Source organism: Mauremys mutica, chromosome 1 (genome assembly GCF_020497125.1).
Source record: "Mauremys mutica isolate MM-2020 ecotype Southern chromosome 1, ASM2049712v1, whole genome shotgun sequence".
Taxonomy (NCBI): domain Eukaryota; kingdom Metazoa; phylum Chordata; order Testudines; family Geoemydidae; genus Mauremys; species Mauremys mutica.
In genome coordinates this window covers 255,020,170-255,040,201 of record NC_059072.1, presented here as the reverse complement: position 1 = coordinate 255,040,201, position 20,032 = coordinate 255,020,170, and the positions used below count along the sequence as shown (strand labels likewise).

Below are 20,032 nucleotides of genomic sequence, written 5' to 3'. Positions count from 1 at the left end.
AGAGGTGCAGAGAAGATCAAATGACTTGACTCACCATATAACATAGGGCAATGACACTCTGCCGGACTTCCTGTGTGGCCTCGGAGCAGTCACTTAGACCAGTGGTCCCTGAACTTTTCAGGGTCATGTTCCTCCCCATCCATGGAGGCTGTAGGGCTGGGAGCAGGGATGCGGCCAGGGGTAAGGGGGCCAAGGCTAGGGCCGCAGCTGGGTCTGGGGCTGGGAGCAGACCTGGCAATGGAGTCGCGGCCAGGGGCTGAGGGCAGGGCCAGGTGAGGAGCTGCAGCTGAGCTGTGGTTGGGGGCCAAGGCTGGGGACAGGGCCAGGAGCCGGGGCTGTGGCTGAGGCAGAGCTGGGAGCGGGACCCCATTTGCTCTCCCTATCCCCCATGGGGGCTGGCCCAGCCCCTGCCACGCCCCCCCAAAGTTCCTCCGTGCCCCCCTAGCAGGCACGCCCCACCATTTGAGGATCTCTTGGGTCCTATCCAACAAAGAACTTAAACACTTACATGCAAGTAGTCCCCTTGAAGTCAGTGGGACTATTCACATCGATTAGAATTACACAGGCCTTTGAGCTTTGCTGAACCTATAGTTTTGTGTCTCTGTTCCCCACCCATACATCCCAGGAGTGTTATGAAGATAACTTTATTCCTGCTTGTGTGGCAGTCTGATATAATGGTAATGGCACATAAACACTCAGAGAGAATAAGATATGGATATAAGACTTCAGTTGTTTGCCATGTCAAGTTTCATAAGTCCACGTGATGTAACCTTTTCCAAGGTGGACTCTATCATCATGTAAACTCCTTTGAGAAGATGGAACAGGTGCACAGGGCCAGATGAAGGCAAACTGGGGACCTAGGCACACTACGACTGGGATTTCCTGGGGCTCAACCCTGCAACCCGTAGAATGAAAGTGGCAAAGGAGCTTCTACTCTTCCAGGGAAGGAGGGGCAGCAGGATGGGGTCCCCAGGTGCACCAGGAACAGCAGGGGTGGTTGTGCAGGGGTCCCCCAGTACTTACCTTGGCTTCCAGGATATATTGGCATAGGTGGGGAGACCAGACTTCCTGCACACAGTGTCCTCTCTACTGGGATGGTGCTGATGGGTGTCTTGGAATTAATACCCCATTACCATATTTGGGACAGTCCCCTCTCTCAAAAACTATTGTTCCATACTGTCTACAGACTCAGGTCCTTGCATCAGTTACATTCTGGTCATATTCAAGCCACAGACGTTAACTCAGTATATAACTTGTTAAGCATTTTATCTAATGGGGACTAAACATGGTCACAATGTGGGTACTTAAAACTCAAAACTTTAAGCAGCAAGCCTGAGTGGGTTCTAGACTGGCTTACTAGAGAGACAGGTTGAGATCTGACCTAAGTTGTCAGGGGAAGAGGCAGATTTGCAAGTCATTGCAAAGGTGGCAGTTGAAAAGAAGTGAGTTAAATTGCAAAGGAGAAGAGGACTGTGAACATACCCAGAAGGGACATCCAAGAGGGAGGAAGGGAGGGGGAAAAATAGGATCCTCCAAAGTCAACACCACAGGCTCAGTTAAGCAAGGTAGGAGAACTGGGAAAGCAGGGAATGAATAAGGAATCCTATATAAGAGAGGGCCTCAAGGAGTAAAGGAGCAACGGCCCACAGTGTTGAAGAAAAATAAAAGACATGAGTGTTTATATGGATGGAGTAAATGCTGTTTTACACTTGGCAAAAAGATTGTCATTAGGGCAGTTTAGGTGCAGTGAAGAAACAGAAAACGTTACTGGGGGGTGGAGGGTGGGATTAAGGAGAAACGCATTGACAAAATCCTTCCTAACACAAGGAGCCATTCAATTAACTTGAGAAACAAAGCATTTAAAATTGATGAAGGGCAGTATTTTTTCACACAATGCACAATTAAATGTGGCAATGAGATCCACATGCTAAGTCAAGGGGCTAGTAGGAGTTATAAAAAAAATCAGATTTTTATATGGACAACAATAGTCAGAGTTGTGATAACAAGGATTTAAAAATCCCAAGAGTTTTGGAAGGGATATAACCCCTCATGCTTCAGGGCATAAACCAGCCATTAGCTAATAGGGATTAGGAAGAAACTGTCACTGTGGGTAAATTGAATACTGTACAGTTAGGGCACTGCTTTCCTGGCAGGGCAATGTACCTGTTTTGATGGTTTGCCCTCAGAGGTTAATTGAACCTGGACATTTCCAAACAAATTGAAGAACACTGTTCCATTCTCAGACCATTCTACTGATGATTGAGTATGACTTTATACTGTACCAGACTCTTGTTTTCCATCAGTTCACTGGCCCTTAGGTGTCTTAATCCATAGCTTCATTCTCACAGATCACCTCGATCTGCAACAAATGAACCAAGAGGAAAAACAACTAAAACATCAGTGGTGAAAGTCTCAGGATGAATCCGGATGATTCTGTTGAAAATGCTTGACATCTTATATTGTGTCTGGGAGGGAGGCAAAGAAGTTTCTGTCTCTACTTTAGAAGCCACAAGGTCTTGGTCAATTGATTTGTTTCAAGTTGACATCCGATTAATTCACTGTCTCCTCAATTCATTTCTATTTCAAGTGCCTCCTGTTGTGGGGCAAATTTATGGTTTTGAAGAAAAAAAACCAACCTGATGATTGAGGCCGAACTGTGGTCATAGGACCAGGACAATACTGAAAATGGAAAAACTTTACGTCATCTTTGCTCAGTGCTTTAGCTGTCTCTGTCAGGTACTGGAGCTGAATGACCTTTGTACCACAACTTGTGATTTAGGCCCATACTCCTCTTGGCTGATGACCTGAACGACCTCCTTATCTGAAGGACCTTTCCCCACTGACACCACTACACAGTCAGTGGAGGAGCTTGAACTGAAGCACCAATGTTTAGAGTAGGCAAGGCTGTTGTGTGACAGGGCATTCTCAACAATGGAATTTTCTTCCTCTTGATCCAAAGTAGCCCAAACTTGATAGACAAAGGGGCTTTACCGCATGCAACGTAGGCCGGCCGTTTCCCCAGATGTTCAGAGAGGGGAAGAGAAGGGGAAAGAGGCAAGCTTTGGAGTACATGATCAAGTGCTTTGATCACATTGGTTGATTTGTTATGGGACTGGGCTATTGGGATTTCAGTGTAATTATTTGTATGTTATAACTCTTTGTAGAATTGTGATCTTAGTTGATGTGAGCATACCAAGACCTGCTATGGATAGGGATTTTGTAATTTGAAAAGATCTATGCACATTGGTATGCAGTTTACCCTTTTTCCCACCTTCTCCAAAAATGTGTCATTTTTCAGTCACAAAAACCAGCAAAGTATTTGAAAGATAGTTGTGTTTTTATTTTTCTAAGCTTTTACTTGTGGAACATAATAAATGGATACTTAAATGACTTGATATAATGACATCTTTACAAAAACCATTTCCCCCTAACATCTGGACAGCAATATATAAATATTTACAATGGAAAAATAGGCAAGGAAAGAAATAAGTAGTCTTCATTATCCAAGTCAATTTCTTTCTAATCATATTTTGACCACAAAATACTTCATTCACTTCTATCCATATTTACACATTTCTTTACTTCACTTGGGATAGCACTGAGGTTTCAACGTCTATTTTTAGGATGCTATATTATGTGATACATGTCACACCTGTTATGTTCCTGTAATTTGCTTTTGTATAGTAGCAGAATTTGCCTGGAATAATAAATCAAAATTTTGAAAATGTTATCCTTGAAGAGAGAAAAAAAATTAAAAATGTATGTAAAGTTTACATACCAGGATACAAAGTTTCTCACACAAATACATCACAACACTGAAAAATCAGTATAGTAAAATGTTTTTCTTAAGGATATTAGGTCTCGATCCAAATCTCTTGGCTATAACAAAAGCGATATCCCAATAGAACAAATATATATAGCAAAAATAACGCCCTCTTATTTTACTGTTAAAAAAGGAAACAGTGCCTTCTGAAACAAACTAAGATGTGATTTCCTGGACACAAATGTATGTTACAGTGAAGAGAGCTTAAAAAGCCCCAAATAAAATATGGTCTTCATTAAGAGGAAGATTCAGCAGATCAGTTGGAACAGTTTAAACCAGCCCATTTAATTTTGTAATATTACAAACGTCAATGTAAAAAACAAGACTTTTTTGCTCTCTGTCCCATAGTGTCACACAATCACGACTGAAAACATATTGCCTGAAGAAATGATAGACACCTATTGCATGCCATTTGGTTTTAGTATGTAGACATTGGCTGCCTTGTCCAATACCAAGTTTAACATCCTTCCGAAATCCAGGAACAGTCGTTAGAAGTTGCTTTACATATGTGAGCTGCGTCTCCCTCTAGTGCCCAAAGACATACGAAGTCTTGGTTCTCTTGCTTTATAATGTTCATTGAAGTCCAATCTAAAGCTAAGAAATCGAAGGCTTTCATCGGAACTGGTTGTCAGTAAGATCAAAAACTGTTGCACAATGCCCTGAATGAAAAAGGGAAAAATAAGAGATTCACCAGAATGTACAGATGGTGCATTCGTGTGGAATAGTATTTGTTGACAAACTAAGGATCTGAATGGTAGCACCGTATTAAAGGAATAGGGGACTCCCAAAGGAAGGGCAAGCAGAATGTTTATAACTAGTAGTTCACAAATCAAGTGGAGATAGTTTTGTACTTCTGTAAAACCAAGTATAACAAATCCACAGTTATATACCAGGACTTCATGACTGAAGTTAAAAATAGAAAACCTATAACAGCAACAGCAGAAGCTCTTAAGACAGTTGGGCCCTACTTATTCTGAGAAGCCTCTTCAGCTTTGTATCCTGCACCAGTGTCATTGCAGCATGAAAGCACTGATGTTGCAGCTACACCATTGCAACTGGTTCTCCTGCAACCCATTCAGCAGCTACTTTACCTAGGAAGGTGGTGGAATCTCCTTCCTTAGATGTTTTTAAGGTCAGGATTGACAAAGCCCTGGCTGAGATGATTTAGTTGGGGATTGTACTGCTTTGAGCAGGGGGCTGGACTAAATGACCATGAGGTCCCTTCCAACCCTGATATTCTATGATTTTACAATGTTTCTTATACTATCAATTACTTTTCTGCTTTGAGCTACTGCAGTTTATGTAACTATATGCACATAAATTGTGTTCCGTTAGCTGCAGTGCATGCACTCAAGATTTTGCCTGTTTTAAAAATGTTTTATTTATAATCTCACAGAAAAACTGTTAAACTAGCTTGATTATAGTTGTGAAGTCAAACACTCAGAAGTTAGTAAATATCAGAACTAAGTTTACCTGCGAAAGCTTAATTCACTCCCCTTGTGCATATGCAGTATAAGATGCTAATTACATGATCATACACTATTTTTTTTTCCACAGGTCCCTGCCTCGTTTGCACAGAACATACAGTGCTCACTTAATTCAACATATGTCTTCTCCTCATACTTGAATGGGTAGCCCTAGGCCTTATTTACTACACAACATTCAAACTCTGTTCTGAAATCAATTATTAATTTCCTCCTGGGCTTTTCCTCTGGTGCACATCTCTATAGTGTCTGAGTGCTTCACAAACATTCAGAAACTTATTTTCATAACACCTCTGTGAGGTGAGGGGGTGGTATTATCCCCGTTACTGATGGGGAGCTAAAACAGAGAGATAAAGGTCAAAAATATCCAGTCAATTTAGGTGTCAACCAACACCTAGTACCTGATTTTTCTGTAGCAAATTTTATATGTTCAAAGCAGGGCTCTCTCTGACTTCAGTTGCAGCTGTGAGTGCTCAGCACTTCTGCAAATCAGACCCAGTGTCTCAAATTGGGCACCCAGAAAATGAGGAATGCACAATTAGTGTCTACCTGTGAAAAGTTTGGATTAAGTGAGTTGGCCAGCATCACACAGGAACTCCCTGACAGAGACAGGAATAGAATCTAGTTCTCCGGGATGGCTTTCAACCACTATCACTGTTCTGAGACTGAGACCATCATTTCTCTTCCAGCAATCCTCTGCCTCATTCACTACACACATTCCAAATTCTACAATAAATGAGGCAGGGGTCCTACAGCCAACAGTTTCCTTCACTATATAATCCTGATTCATCCCCAGATGACATCAACACATACTACAAAACTTGAAGTGAATTGTAGCAGTGCCCACATAGGATGTTAACTGCGTGGCAAGCAGGTGCCTTGTAGATTCACAGACTGGCTTGTCTTTTCAGGGAATTAAGCTGCAAACCTTTTATGGGGTCTTTACTGAGCATGCGTGAACTGCAGTTTGTCAAAGGCTTATAATTTGGCCAGTTTAGATGGATTTTCACAAGGATGACAAGAGATATGTCTCTGATACAAATGCCACTCCCCTACCAAATTACAAAGCATGGAAGCACTAGAGCTTCTGAAATATGGTTGCCAGATTTTTTTTTAAAAAACATGGGCAGAACATGTTTACCTAGCCTCCCTCTCAGAAACAGCTGAACCACTTTGGCTGAAATTCACCCCAAGCCAGACAGCCAGCATGGAAATTTTCAGCCCAAAGGGTTAAAATTTCACAAAAAGTTATAAGCAACTCAAAACAGGATCTTGGGAAGTGCCGGACAACCTTAACAGCATCAGTATTTTAGGTGGCGCTGGTATTATTTAATTTTACAAAACAATTTCATAAACTAGAAATGCTAATTTTTGAGATTTGCTTTTTAAAAGCATTTAGTACAGAACCTTCCCAGCTATGGCTGTTACTATCACAAACTCAGCTTTGGAGCCCTGGGTCAGAAACGATGAGCCAGATACCCAGAAACTGGTATTGCAAAAGGTGGAGGAGTGCTGTGCAAGGACACGCTGAACAGGTTTATAACAGCCAGAACAGCTAGTGTAGACACGATGCATCCTTGCAAGCAGTAAAGGTGGAACTACTGGTGGCTTAGTGTTGCAAAAACAAAAACCCCTACACGTGTTTTATTGTCTAAGGCATACATCAGTCCTGGTAACAACAATGGTGTATAAATGCAGAACATGATTCACTTAGAAGAAATCTCTGCTGTCTCCCTAATTCACTGATCTATTTTTATTTAATATGTCTACATTTAACATCTTGTATTTTATCTAATGTACTAAACATGTAGGAAATTATAAAACAGCAAAAAGGGAGAGAACTGGCCCAACAAGTTTAGTTAGAAACATGCATTAAAATATGAAGACAATATCACCGTCAGGGCTGGCTCCAGGCACCAGCGCAGCAAGCAGGTGCTTGGGGCTGCCAACGGAAAGGGGTGGCACGTCCAGCTCTTCGGCGACGGGTCCCTCAGTCCTTTTCGGAGGGGAGGACCTGCCACCGAATAATGAAGTGGCAGTGGTAGAGCTTCCGCCGAAGTGCTGCCGATCGCAGCTTTCCCTCCCCACCCCGCCGCTTGGGGCCGCAAAAACACTGGAGCCGGCCCTGATCACCGTAATCTTCAACATCTAACTTTAGATTTTATTTACTGGCTTTTGAATAGTTAAAGCTAAAAAATGCCGTCCTTATCCTACACGGTGCTACTTTGCAGGGGGTTTCAGAAAAGTACATGATGGAACATTTCAGATGAGCTTTGACAAATAGACACAACAGGGCAAGTTGAAACTGAAAATCCATCCTTGACAGTCAATTTCCTGACCTTTGTAAATTGACAGAAGTGTGGCCCTAACGTTTTATGGTAGATTACAGTAACGTTAATTTCTTAAAAAAAAAAAATCCTGTGGAATGCTTTGCTTGAAATGTAGCTACTGGCTTCCTTAGTGAATGGTGCATTTGGAATAAAATGTAACTAATTAAGAGTAAGCCTGAATAATTCTCTTTTCACAGCATGTGACTCTGCATGCTTTCACTTAGCTGCTCAAACACTACCCATTTCAACATCCCTAAAATAAGAACAGAAAATGACTGTTTCTTTAAGAGAATTATTTGGGTAGTAATCATTTGCAAAGATTCGGAAGGTAAATGGAATGCAATTGGGATTATGCTGATTAAGATTACTTTTAAAAGATCTATTAAATCCATTATGAAACAAGTATGAGACTTAACAGAAGAGGCTATCATGGTCTATCATGTAAGAAAGAATTTGCTTTCAAAGCTCATACAGAACAGCTACTAGACGTTCCCAAATATCATCCACTTACAAACTATCAATTTTCCTAAGATTGATGTTTTCCATGGACCCACCCTTGAATTAATTAAAACATATATAAAAAGACAAAACACACTGTATTGAGGACTAGCTAACATGAATGTTTTAAAACAAAAAAAATCCAGATTATGGACAGACAAACATTCATATTGAAATTGCAGGTAGTTTTGATTTTTAGAAACTCAAATGTATACAAAACTGGCAAATTTATTGTCTTGGTACAGATTAAACAATCCTTATAAATCTGAAGGTCACCTGATAGAAATGTGTAAGTATTCGCAGCTGTGAACACATTTTTGGTACAGATTCTTGAAACTCTCTAATCCTTTTGTTCTCTTCTTCCTCTTCGGATGTAGTTACTCCCCACTCACCCTACAGAACAAAGTGAGAGATGTTTAACCTCACATTTATAAACTATGGGTCCCAGCTACCAAATGGACTAAACTGACATGTTCATACATCGAAATTCATCATAACAAGCCACATATTCAGCTTCTCATACTGTGACTGTCAAACCCTTCACACTGGTTATGCAGCAAATATAACTAGCAAGTTGTGTTAATGAATCTACAAAAGGTGACAAGTTATAAAATGTACTTGCCAAGAATTATTATAAAAGATAGACAATGGTAAATGAGAATTCCATCAGTTTGTGTGTGTTTAGGAATGAGCTGGTTTCATCACATATCCACTCTCCCAATTGAATGTATGTGTATGGTGGGAGGGAAAAGGATTTGACTTTTAGGTTTAGGCAAGACATTTTCCATGAGGGGTTCAGAGCTCTGAACCTACTCCTCACTCCTCAGTCTGAAACATCTAAAAAATGGCTGACTTCTAAGACACCCTGCAATCCTTCTATTTAACCTTCTATGGAGTGTGTGGAAGCTGCTGATACATTCTCTCTCTAACTATATTTTTAACTTTTGGCAAAGGTACCTAACAACCTTGGATGTTTGTTTTGTCTTAAAAAACACATCCACTTTAAATTAAAAAGTGCACTGTTCTTCCATCTGTCTCAAATAATTGCCACTCATAATTAAGGCTAAGATTATGTCATGGAGGTCACTGAAGACACTGAATCCATGATTCCCAGAGACCTCCATGACATTTTCCACTTCAGCCCCAGGACGGCCAGGGCCCCCCCACAGTTCCTAGCCCTTCCTTCCCCTTTTGTCAGTTATTTTAAAGCGAAAGTCAGGGACAGGTCACAGGCTTCTGTGTATTTTTGTTTATTGCCTGTGACATGTCCGTGATCTTTACTAAAAATAACCGTGATAAAATCGTAGCCTTACCCATAATACATTGCACTGCCAGTCTTACTGTACCTCAAGTTCACGCTGCTTCTTTTTCTCTTCAAACTGCAATCTCAGCTGCAGCTCCTCCAAAGCAGCTCTGTACATTACATCCTGAGCACTCTGAAGCTCAATGATTTGATCAAAAATGGCTCGAAGCTGGTTAAGAAGTGTCTGTGAGAAGATTCAGAAAGGGTAAAAAAAGAAAATTTTGGATATAAAGAGGATTTTAAAGCTACTGTTACATTTGTTGAGATTCTAAAGAATTATTTAGCTGGAAGCAAATTGGTAACCTAGACCACAACTATGCAGAAAACCCAGATTCAGGAGAAACATTAATACACTTCTTACTGGAACCAAAAAGGGCCAGTCCATATTGCAATAGCAACATGCATCATCTCAAGCTCTGTGCCTGCATATGCACCCCAAATGCAAGCCAAGTGACCCACTTTTCTATCTGAAGATCATCACAATGGTTAAGAACATTAAGGGAAGGAGTGGAGTAAAACAGGTGGCCAATAGTCCACCCCTAGGTCCAAAATAATTATGTTACGGCTACAGGAAGTCTGGAAAGAAGGAAAGCGCGAACATTTTGCAGTTCCTCTTGGTTCTCCTAAAAGATTCTTTTAAAATTCTTACCAGTTGTACAGCTCCTACTAGCTGTGTAAAACAACTGATTTTTTAACATAAAGCGCTTTGCTCTGCTATTGCCCTTTTCCAATTCAAAAGCAGCTTTTATGGCTAATTGGCCCAGCAAGGAAATAATTATTTGCATTACAGTAGTGCTTGAAGGCTCCCAGTGTGTTATGTGCTATACAAAACAATATGGTACCCACCCCAAAGTGTTTACAATATAATCAAGGCAAGATGCAACAAGTGGGTGGATTACTCCATTGAAATGAATATGAGAGGAGATGAGGGCAATGGTAATGAGAACAGGGATTTACATAGATCAAAAAGGTAAGAAACATCTGAAGTCTGTACTGGCTATCTATCTAGTAGCTATCTGTTGGCAGATTCCCATAAGCATCATGGAAGAACAAGTTGTAAGAAGGTATCTGAAAGAGGAGAGGGTAGTGGTTTCACATTCTAGTCTGCAGAGGGTATTCCACACATAAAAAGGAGGCACAGAGGAAGGTTCTTGTGAGAGAAGTGGACAAATATGCAACAGAGATGGGAACCAGCATGTGGAGAAATGTGGTAAGATACAGAGCATGTAAATATTTATGGATTTAATTTACAATTTCTTCCCTTTTTTTCAATGAGGTCTAATCAGAAACTTGTACTTGTTGTGGGGGAGATGGCAGTGGAGGGACTCAAAGCTGTGTGTGTGTCAGACATGGTCAGAATGATGCTGGAGTGGGAGTTAAAGGATACTCCATGGACACTATCTTCATTCTTGTCACTCAATCCTGTGATCGGTGACACAGAAAGGCAGGGTTGGGGGGGCCACAAAGAGTTCAGTTTTGGCCCTGCAAAGTTTAAGTTGATGGCAAGACATCCTGGAGATGTTAGACAGGCTGAGATACAGGACTGGACAGAGGCAGACAAATTAGGGGTGGGGTGGTAGATCTGAACCATCAGCCTAGAGTTGGTGGAAGCCATGTGAGCAGAGGAAGTCACTTAAAGAAAGGGGTAGCTGGAGAAGAGGATTCAGTGTATGGATTGTGTACAGCACCTAGTCCAATAAGGCTCTGATCCCAGGGGAAGAACTCTAGGTGCTACTGTAATATATATAAAAAAATATTTTTATCATCATTTAAGCATGAGCTGACATAACATAGCTACGATTTTATACAAAGAAAAAGGCTTACTCTGGAGTCGCTATCCAACAAACAGCGAGAGATGATTGTGTCCAAGAAAACTTCGTGAGCAGCGATGATGTGATCTAAGTCCTGTGCTTGTTGGACCTTGTTCCAGAGCTCATCCCATGAACATTCAAGTACCTAGAAAACAAGGATCCAGGGCTGAGCTGTTTTATATTTGATAGATTATATAGTTACTCTTCTACTCTAAATAGAAGACACATAAGTCACCTTCGTTATTAAATGTGACTATTCTTCCTTTTTAACAGTAACAAATTAGATGGATAAAATGTACCTCAAATGTAATGTAATACTGCATTTGATGAATGAAATGGACCATTTCTGATGCCAGAACGTGGCACTGATGCAGCACCCCAGAAAGCTCTGTAAAAAAATCCAGAGTTTATACGTTAAAACAAAGAACAGACATACACAAGCCGGTGTATTAATATTGTTTTATCCAACATACTAAGTACGCTATAGCAAGACAGTCTTCATCACTAGCTTTAATACTAGTTAGTAATACTTGGGTAAATATCTTTCTCTAATGAATTTCTATGCAATGTAAGACAAATAAGGAACCAGATGTCTAATCATATAGTGTTTTATGGCTTTGCAGTATGTAAAAGCATTTTGCTTCTCAAATCCAAAAGACAGAAAGAAATGCATTGTAACTGCATGCAATATTTAAATATGAAAATCTTACATCTCAATGTCTCGAACAAACACTTACTCTCCTTGTGGTGGGGGTTTTTTGTTTGTTTGTTTGTTTTTAAATTCTTCTGCATACCGTGCATGAAATATTTGCGCGCTCTCACATATTTTGAGCCAAAAAAGAGAAGGATGGTCCAGTGTTTAGTGCACTAGCCTGGAACTAAGGAGTCATGGGTTCAACTCTCTGCTCCATCACAAACTTCCTGCATGACCAAATCACTAAGTGTCCCACTGCCTCAGTTGTCCATCTGTAAAAATAGGGATAATAGCACCTCTCTACCATGCCAGGTAGATGTGAGAATAAAATACATAAAAGACTGAGATGCTCAGCTACTACACTAATGGGATTATATAAGTAATGTGATAGATTAAAGAAATGACATTTCATTAACTGCAAGGTGGTCTTGCCACCCAAGAAAAATATGAAACTTTGAAATGAGTTAAGGACAAGTTCAGACTGTGGTGGTGTGCAACAAAAAACACAACAACACTTTGAGAGCTTATAAAACCATCACAAAATTTGAAGGTCTACCAATGAGTACCACCTCTGGCTCTTCACTCTTAACTTCTTTGTACATAAACTATTCCTAGCACATCACATTAATGCATGTGAGGAGTCAAATAAAAAACAAATATCTTAAATGAATAGTCACCAGAAAAGCCTCAGAGGGAACACTATTTTTTTCTTTAAATGGCAACAAGGGAAAAAAGATAGCTTGATTTTACTGTCCAGTTAAAAACACTAAAAGTGTTTAATTAAACACTGACTGTTACATCTCATCTATTTTATGGATGGTGACTAAATAAAGCTATAAAAGCAACAATGAGCTCAAACAAGGACGTGGAGCCAGAATTGATTAACTAGTTTTATATGAAATGGCTGCTTCTGCTACTTTGTTTTTTAATACATAGTGTATCAATTTGCTCCCCCCTGACCAAAGTATGTGGGAGCACAAAGAGACAGAACAAACAGGTATATTCAGTTTCTTTGTTTATAGAATTTGTAGGCTGAAAAGTGTGGTCACTCTGGGGAAAATCCTGTTGCCAGCCTCCAGCCCAAATAGATGTGTTGGATATTAGGGAAGAATCCAACCTCCCAGCCAGGAAGGAAAGAATGGTTACTTACCCTACAGTAATGGCGGTTCTTCAAGGTGTGTTGTCACAAGTGTGAGATCAGATTCTTTTGGCCAGCACTGCCTATTGGAGCTGTACCTGCGTGCCTCATTTCCTTCACCAATACAAAATCAGGAGCAGGGAAGGAGGGCAGATTATACAATCCTCCTGGACAACACATCTCAGAGAAGCAAGATTACAATATCCTCAGCATGAGTCATGCAGTTCTGGTATATGGATCTGGTGAACCACTCAGTACAGCACCTGATCACCTTACTACCCATTCCTGCCCGACACAGTCTCCCAGAATGACAGTTTGATCCTACACCCGGATCTAGCACTGTTACACCTGACAGCCTGGATGCTGACTGGATGATTGAAGCTATTCAGCTGAAGCTCAGAACATTGTTCTTTGAAGGAGAAAACCTTCAATCAGATTGACATATAAAGCTAAATGGAAGAAGTTTTCTCTTTGGACATTTCACCATCTCTCTTAACGTCATCAAACTCAGCGATAAGGGATTATTTGTTAGTCCTGAAACAATCCGGATATTATCAGTTCCATAAGGTTCTGTTTGCAAGTAATATCTTCACATCACATCACACACTCCCCTTCTTCTCCCCCCACCCCCCACTAGGGGTCACACTGTTTTCCCACTCTGCAGTGACAAGACTCCTCAAAGGCCTCATGCATGGTTTTTCTCCCAGTACAGGAATCCCCTCATTCTTGGGATCATAATATAGTATTAATAGGGCTGTGTGAGGAACAGTCATAGCTGAACTTTGTAGAGCAGCTATGTGGAACTTGATCCACACACTTACGCAACACTATTTCTTAGCAGAGCCTTCCATGTTGGATGCCAGTTCTGGCAGGGCTGTCTGGCAGTCATTGTTTAGGTAGAACCCTATTACCCACTTCAAAACAATCAGACAATGTGCCTGGTAGCCACAAAGAATGGAATCTGTGTAGACCATCACTAAGAAAGCACAGCTAGTTACACTACAATAACTGTGGATCTTGCATCTAGTCTCAGTTTCCTCAGGACCCCCAGTATCATGGGGATTGGTAAGGAGGCATATACCAACTCTGGTGTCCAAGGGATAAGGAAGGAGTCTGTCACGGAGCCTGGACTTGAAGCCCCACTGGAACAGAATGTCTGCTACTGCTTGTTCTGGTCTGTTGCCAACTGGTCTACTTTTGGTAATCCCGATTTTGCAAAAGTCTTGAGAGACCACTTGTGGTTGTTGACCTGATCTTCTATGATGCTTTGAAGGCCAGGAAGGTGCAGAGTCTCCAGCGTGATTTGGTTCAGAATGCACCAATTCCATAGACATATAGCTTCGTGACAGAGTGGGGATGATCATGCTCCCCCTTGCCTGTTGACATATGTTCAGCTGTGGAATTGTCCGTCAGCACTGGAGACAGCCAATCAGGGCTCAGCTGGGCCATATATAAAGGCTGCCCAGAACAGCAGCAGGCAGTCTGTCCCAGACCTTCATGGGGGAAGGTTTGTCTCCAGAGCAGGAGACCAGCACCAGGGACAGCGCAGTGCTGGGCAGGCTCGGGGGAGTGAAAGGGAACTCCAGCAGCTACCTGCCTGCTTCAAAAACTAGTGAAACAATTTCCTCCAAACAGGACTTGCTCCAAAACTGAGTTCCTTCAAACAGCCAACATTAAAAACAAAACAAAACAAAACAAACCTGAGGGAAAAAAGACTTTTGCTATTCTCCTGCCTTTCACTCCAAACATGGAATCTTCCTGAAAAGTTACCTTGGCACAAGGCCCAGGACCATCAATATTCAGTCTTGTACCAGTAACAGCTACTCCTCATGATGGAGCCTAGAAATCATTAATTAAAAGAGGAGGTTCCAGTTCTCTAGTGAGATACAACATATGCTTCTAGAGTTGGTAGACAGAATCAAAGAAACGTAGGGTGGAAGTGACTTTGAGAAGTCATGTTGTTCAGCTCCCTATGCTGAGGAAGGAACAAGTATGCCCAGACAATCCCTGACAGATATTTGTCCAACCTGTTCCCAGAAACCTCCAATGATATGGATTCCACAACCTCCCTTGAGTACTTAACTGTCCTCATAATTAGAAATGTTTACCTACTCACCTAAATCTCCCTTGCTGCAGATTAAGCCTTTTATTTCTTCAGCGGAGATGAACTGATCACCATCCTCTTTATAACAGCCCCTAACACATTTGAAGATTAGTAGGTCCCCACTCAACTGTTTTCTTTCAAAACTAGACACACCCAGTTGTTTAGCCTTTCAGCATAAAAAGGCTTAGAAAACCTGACCTATCATTTTTGTTGCTTTCCTCTGGACTCTCCAATTTATCCACATCTTTCCTAAAACGTGGCACCCAAAACTGGACACAGTACGTCAGCTGAGGCCACGCCAGTGCTGAGTAGAGAGGGACAATTACCTCCCCCTGTCTTACATATGACTCTCCTTTTAATATGCCCCAGAATTATTAGTCTTTTTTACAACTGCAATACATTGTTGTTGGCTCATATTTAATTTGTCATCCATTATAACCCCCAGATCCCTTTCAGCAGTACTACTGCTGAATCAATTGTTTCACATTTTTGTATTTGTGCATTTGATTTTTCCCTTCTACTGTATTTATTGATTTAAGCCTAATTCTTCTATTTGTCAAGGTTATTTTGAAGTCTAACTTGTCCTCCAAATGCCAGAACCCCCTCCCAGCTTGGAGTCATCCGCAAACTTTATAAGCATACTCTCCAGTCCATTAACCAAATTATTGCTAAAAGCGTTGGGGAAAAGAACTGGATCCAGGACAGACCCTTGAGTCACCCCACTAGATACATCCTCCCAGTTTCACAGCAAAACACTGATAACTACTCTAAGTATGGTCTTTCAATCAACTACACATCCACCCTACAGTAACTTCATCTAGACCATATTTCCCTAGTTTCCGTATGAGACAAGCAAGCCTTACTAAAAATCAAGATCTCTCAAGTCAACAGCTTTCCTCCTCCCTCTCCACTAGTCCAGTAACCCTGTCAAAGAAGAAAATTAGGTTGTTCTGGCATAATTTGTTCTTGACAAATCCATATTGGCTATTACTTATTACCCTATTATTCTTTAGGTGCTTACAAACTGATTGGTTAATAATTTGTTCCAAATCTTGCTGGGTGTCCAAGTCAGGCTGATTGGTCTATAATTTCCAAAGGTCCTCTTTGCTCTCCATTTTAAAGATAGTTACTATATTTACCTTCTCCAGTCCCCCAATGAGTTCTCAAAGATAATCACTAACGGTTCCAAGATTGCTTCAGCTAGTTCCTTACGTACCCTAACGTGAATTTCATCAGACCCTGCCAACTTGACAACATCTAACCTATCTAAATATTCTTTAACCTGTTCTCTCTCTATTTTACTTGTCTTCCTTCCTCCTTGCTGTTAATATTAATTGTGTTAAGTATATGGTCAAAATTTACCTTTTTAAGTGAACACTAAAGCAAAATATGCATTGAATACCTCAGCCCTTTTGATGTCATCTGTTATTAGCTCTCCTTCCCCACCAAGCAGGGAGGGCCTACACATTCTCTCATCTCTCTCTTGCTCCCAATATATTTATAAAGCCTTTTCTTATTGCCTTGGATATCTTTTGTTAGGTGTAATTCATTTTTGCCTTAGCCTTTCTGATTCTGATCCTACATGCTTCTGTTATTCTTTGGTATTCATGCTTAGCAAGTTGACATGTTTCTACTTTTGTAGGATTCCTTTTTGATTTTCAGGTCATTAAAGAACTCCTGATGGAGCCATATTGGCTTCTTTCTTCCTATCTTTCCTTCACATCAGGATAGTTTGCTATTGTGCCTTTAATATTGTCTCTGAGAAACTGCCAGCTCTCCTGAACTCCTTTATACCTTAGATTTTCTTCCTACAAGACCTTACCTACCAGCTCTCTGAGTTTGTTAAAGCCTGCTTTTTGAATTCCATTGTTCTTATACTGGAGCTCTCACTCTTTCCTTTCCTTAGAATCATAAAATCTATCATTTCATGATCACTTTAACCTAAATTGCTTCCACCTTCATATTTGCAACCAATTCCTCCCTGTTAGTTAGAATCAAGTCTAACATGGCTGCCCTTTGGTTACTTCCTTAACCTCCTGAAACAAGAAGTTGTCCCCAACGCATTCCAAGAACTTCCTGGAGATTTTGTATTTGCCATATTACTTTTCCAACAAATATCTGGGCAGTTCAAGTCCCACATAGGTACAAAGGTATGGGGACCTTAACATTTCAACACTTTGTATAGGAAAGCTACATTACATAAATTGCAGAGGTTTTGATACTTAGTTATAATCCAATTCCCCTTTCTAAATCTTGTACAGTTGGATACATGATAATAATATAGCCTGCCTTTTCAGGTGTATGGTGCAGGTATATGTGGGGGGGAGGGGGATTTTGAAAAACCTCTAAAAATAAAGTTAATTTTTTTCTAAAAATTCTCTATTTGTATTTGGCTCTTGTATGACTGACAGAAAGGCTTCACTGGCATGTACAAGTCCCTTATACCTTTGCCAGTAGCAAGCATATGGCCAGCATACTGACAAAAAGCTTTACACTGTAGCATACATGCTTCTCTCTCTCATAGTATTATTATACAGCTTTGTTTACATCCAACTTTTATTACATACAAAGAAGCACCTATCTCTTGTTCTAGGCAATCCTTCATATATTTTAAAACAATTAAAAAACCCAGACTCTTCCAGTAATCTCATTTTGTCCAATAATCAATACATCCATAACCGAGCTGCTACTATATATATCCCCTCTTTGTGATCTCCTGGTGTCTCAAAGACAGAATACACACATGGGCCTTGGATCAGATGGGAGGCAGGAGGGGGAGAAGCAAATTGGAAAGTGGAATGGCCCTCAAGGAGAACACCTCACCAGATGTCTCCCTCACTCTTATATGAGTGGAGCTCCAACTCAGATACCTCCACTGCTCACAACAGTAACTGCAAACCATGGGGAGAGAGGTGATCTGACACATAGGTACCAGTCTATTTAGGGCTAGATCAAAATCAGTAAAAAAAATTATCCAATACCTAGTAGGTAGCCAGTATGGATCCAAAAAACACTGCTGTCGTGTGCTCCCAGAAAGATGTACACTATAAAAAGAGCACTGACAAATTCAAAATCAGCTTTAAACTTCTGAATAGATTCAAGATCTAGCCACACAGAGCACAGTACAATGGTTTATTCTAGAAGTGACAAAGGTGTGACTAGTCCATTCACATCTGAAAAAAATGGCAGCTTCCTGGCTGTAAATAGATGAAATAAAGCTGTTCTGACCACAGCTGATATGTGCTCTTTTAACAGCTGGAAGTCCAACCAGACTTCTAGATTGTTCACCTGCCCCACAAATGAAAAGCAAAACCAACCAACCAGAGAGGAGCAAATATGGATCCCTGCCAGCTGTCTCTCTCAAACAAACATCACTTTCATCTTCTCTGGATTATTATTTTATATTTCACACACATGCAAAAAATCAGAGAAAGCAGAACACAACACTCTGCCAAAGCAGCAGTGAACTAAAAATCAGACTTCTAAGGACTAACAAGTACCATCTTCTGTAAAATTAGACAAAAAAACTAGACTATATTGTGCAAACAACCCAAATAAAACAAGAAGTTCTTTGGCTCTGTAGATGGGAAACACACTCTGCTAAAAACCATTTGTAATTCTCTACTGCCCCCTAAAGGCCATTTCAAGAATTTCAACTTTGTAGTTTGGATGCTTAAAAACAGGTGTATTACATACATCTTTGGACTAGACATTGTAAAAATAGCCACAAGAGGTTTATATTAAAACTGAATAAGACAAAAAAAAGTTTTTTTTATAGTCTACATTTACCACCTAACACATGCAGTGAAACAGTAGTAGTTCAGAGTAAGGCTGTGGCCAGAACTCCATCTTTGGTATGAACTAGAATCCCCAAGTATTCCAGCACACAAAATTGTAAAACATAACCCAACAATTCCCCCCAAGCATGAATGATTAAGGTAAGTTTTCCACATAACCCTTAGTTTTGCTGTTAATTAATACAAACCAGGGCTTTAGTGTTACTTCTGATTTTGCAAGCGCATAACCCACAGGTCAAATTAAGAGGGAATGTAAGTAGGTGTCAAGTTAGATCTACTTAAACTGATGTATTCAAGATGTGTTGAAATTGGCAATGTAATTTACAAACCAAAGAACTGGAAGAAGTTACAAGTTAAAGTAGATAGCCACCTACTTTAATATAACCATTCTGGCACCTCTTATTCATTGCCTTGCTTGCTACACTCCTCTTCCAGCCCCTCAGCACATGCATTGCCACCAAATCAGACTTCACTTTACTGAAGGGACAGGAGGCAATACGTAAAATAGGACAAGTTAAAAACTAGTAATGGAGATGCATCTGAAGTAAGTCTAAGGGGAGCTTCTGAGAGCATAAGTTAGTGTAATGTACATATTTGTGGAGGGTGGGAAGAACTGGAAGGTTTAAGATTGAACAGTTTTAGACTCTACGATGCACTTCTCAATTTATTACACTGAGGCAGAGGAAGAGGAAAAAGTAATGTTCATCATATGGAATAGCTCTACCAAGTTGTGGCCAACAATCACTGCAAAGGAACCCTTTGAACTCCTATACAAGTGTTAATTCATTGATATAATTGTATGCCCTTTTTGTGGGACCTCTCTCTATTAATATCGTTTTCCAGGTTGGATATTACCTGACTTTCCCAGACATCATTTCACAGCACCTACGTTGCTACAGTATTTCCACATAAACTAAATCAAGAGTGCAATGATCTCTCACCTACAGACTTTACGGATGGAAATCTATAATCTTGAATGTCCCATTGATAGAGCCCTGCACAGATATAAAATTTGTATCCCCATCTGATCTGCAAACATGGTCTGTGGAT

General features: G+C 40.5%; 1 protein-coding gene across 1 annotated transcript in view; it reads right to left on the bottom strand.

Moving 5' to 3' along the window:
- Positions 1–3,327: 3,327 nt before the first annotated feature.
- Positions 3,328–20,032, bottom strand: part of TUBGCP3 (tubulin gamma complex associated protein 3) — a 109,675-nt gene continuing 92,970 nt past the window's right edge. Inside the window, exons 18-22 of the mRNA XM_045007590.1 lie at positions 11,549–11,637; positions 11,263–11,394; positions 9,482–9,622; positions 8,412–8,528; positions 3,328–4,482 (exon numbers count right to left, since the gene is read on the bottom strand). Of these exons, the coding sequence (XP_044863525.1) occupies positions 4,324–4,482; positions 8,412–8,528; positions 9,482–9,622; positions 11,263–11,394; positions 11,549–11,637 (638 nt within the window). The 3' untranslated portion in view covers positions 3,328–4,323. The remainder of the gene's footprint in view (positions 4,483–8,411; positions 8,529–9,481; positions 9,623–11,262; positions 11,395–11,548; positions 11,638–20,032) is intronic.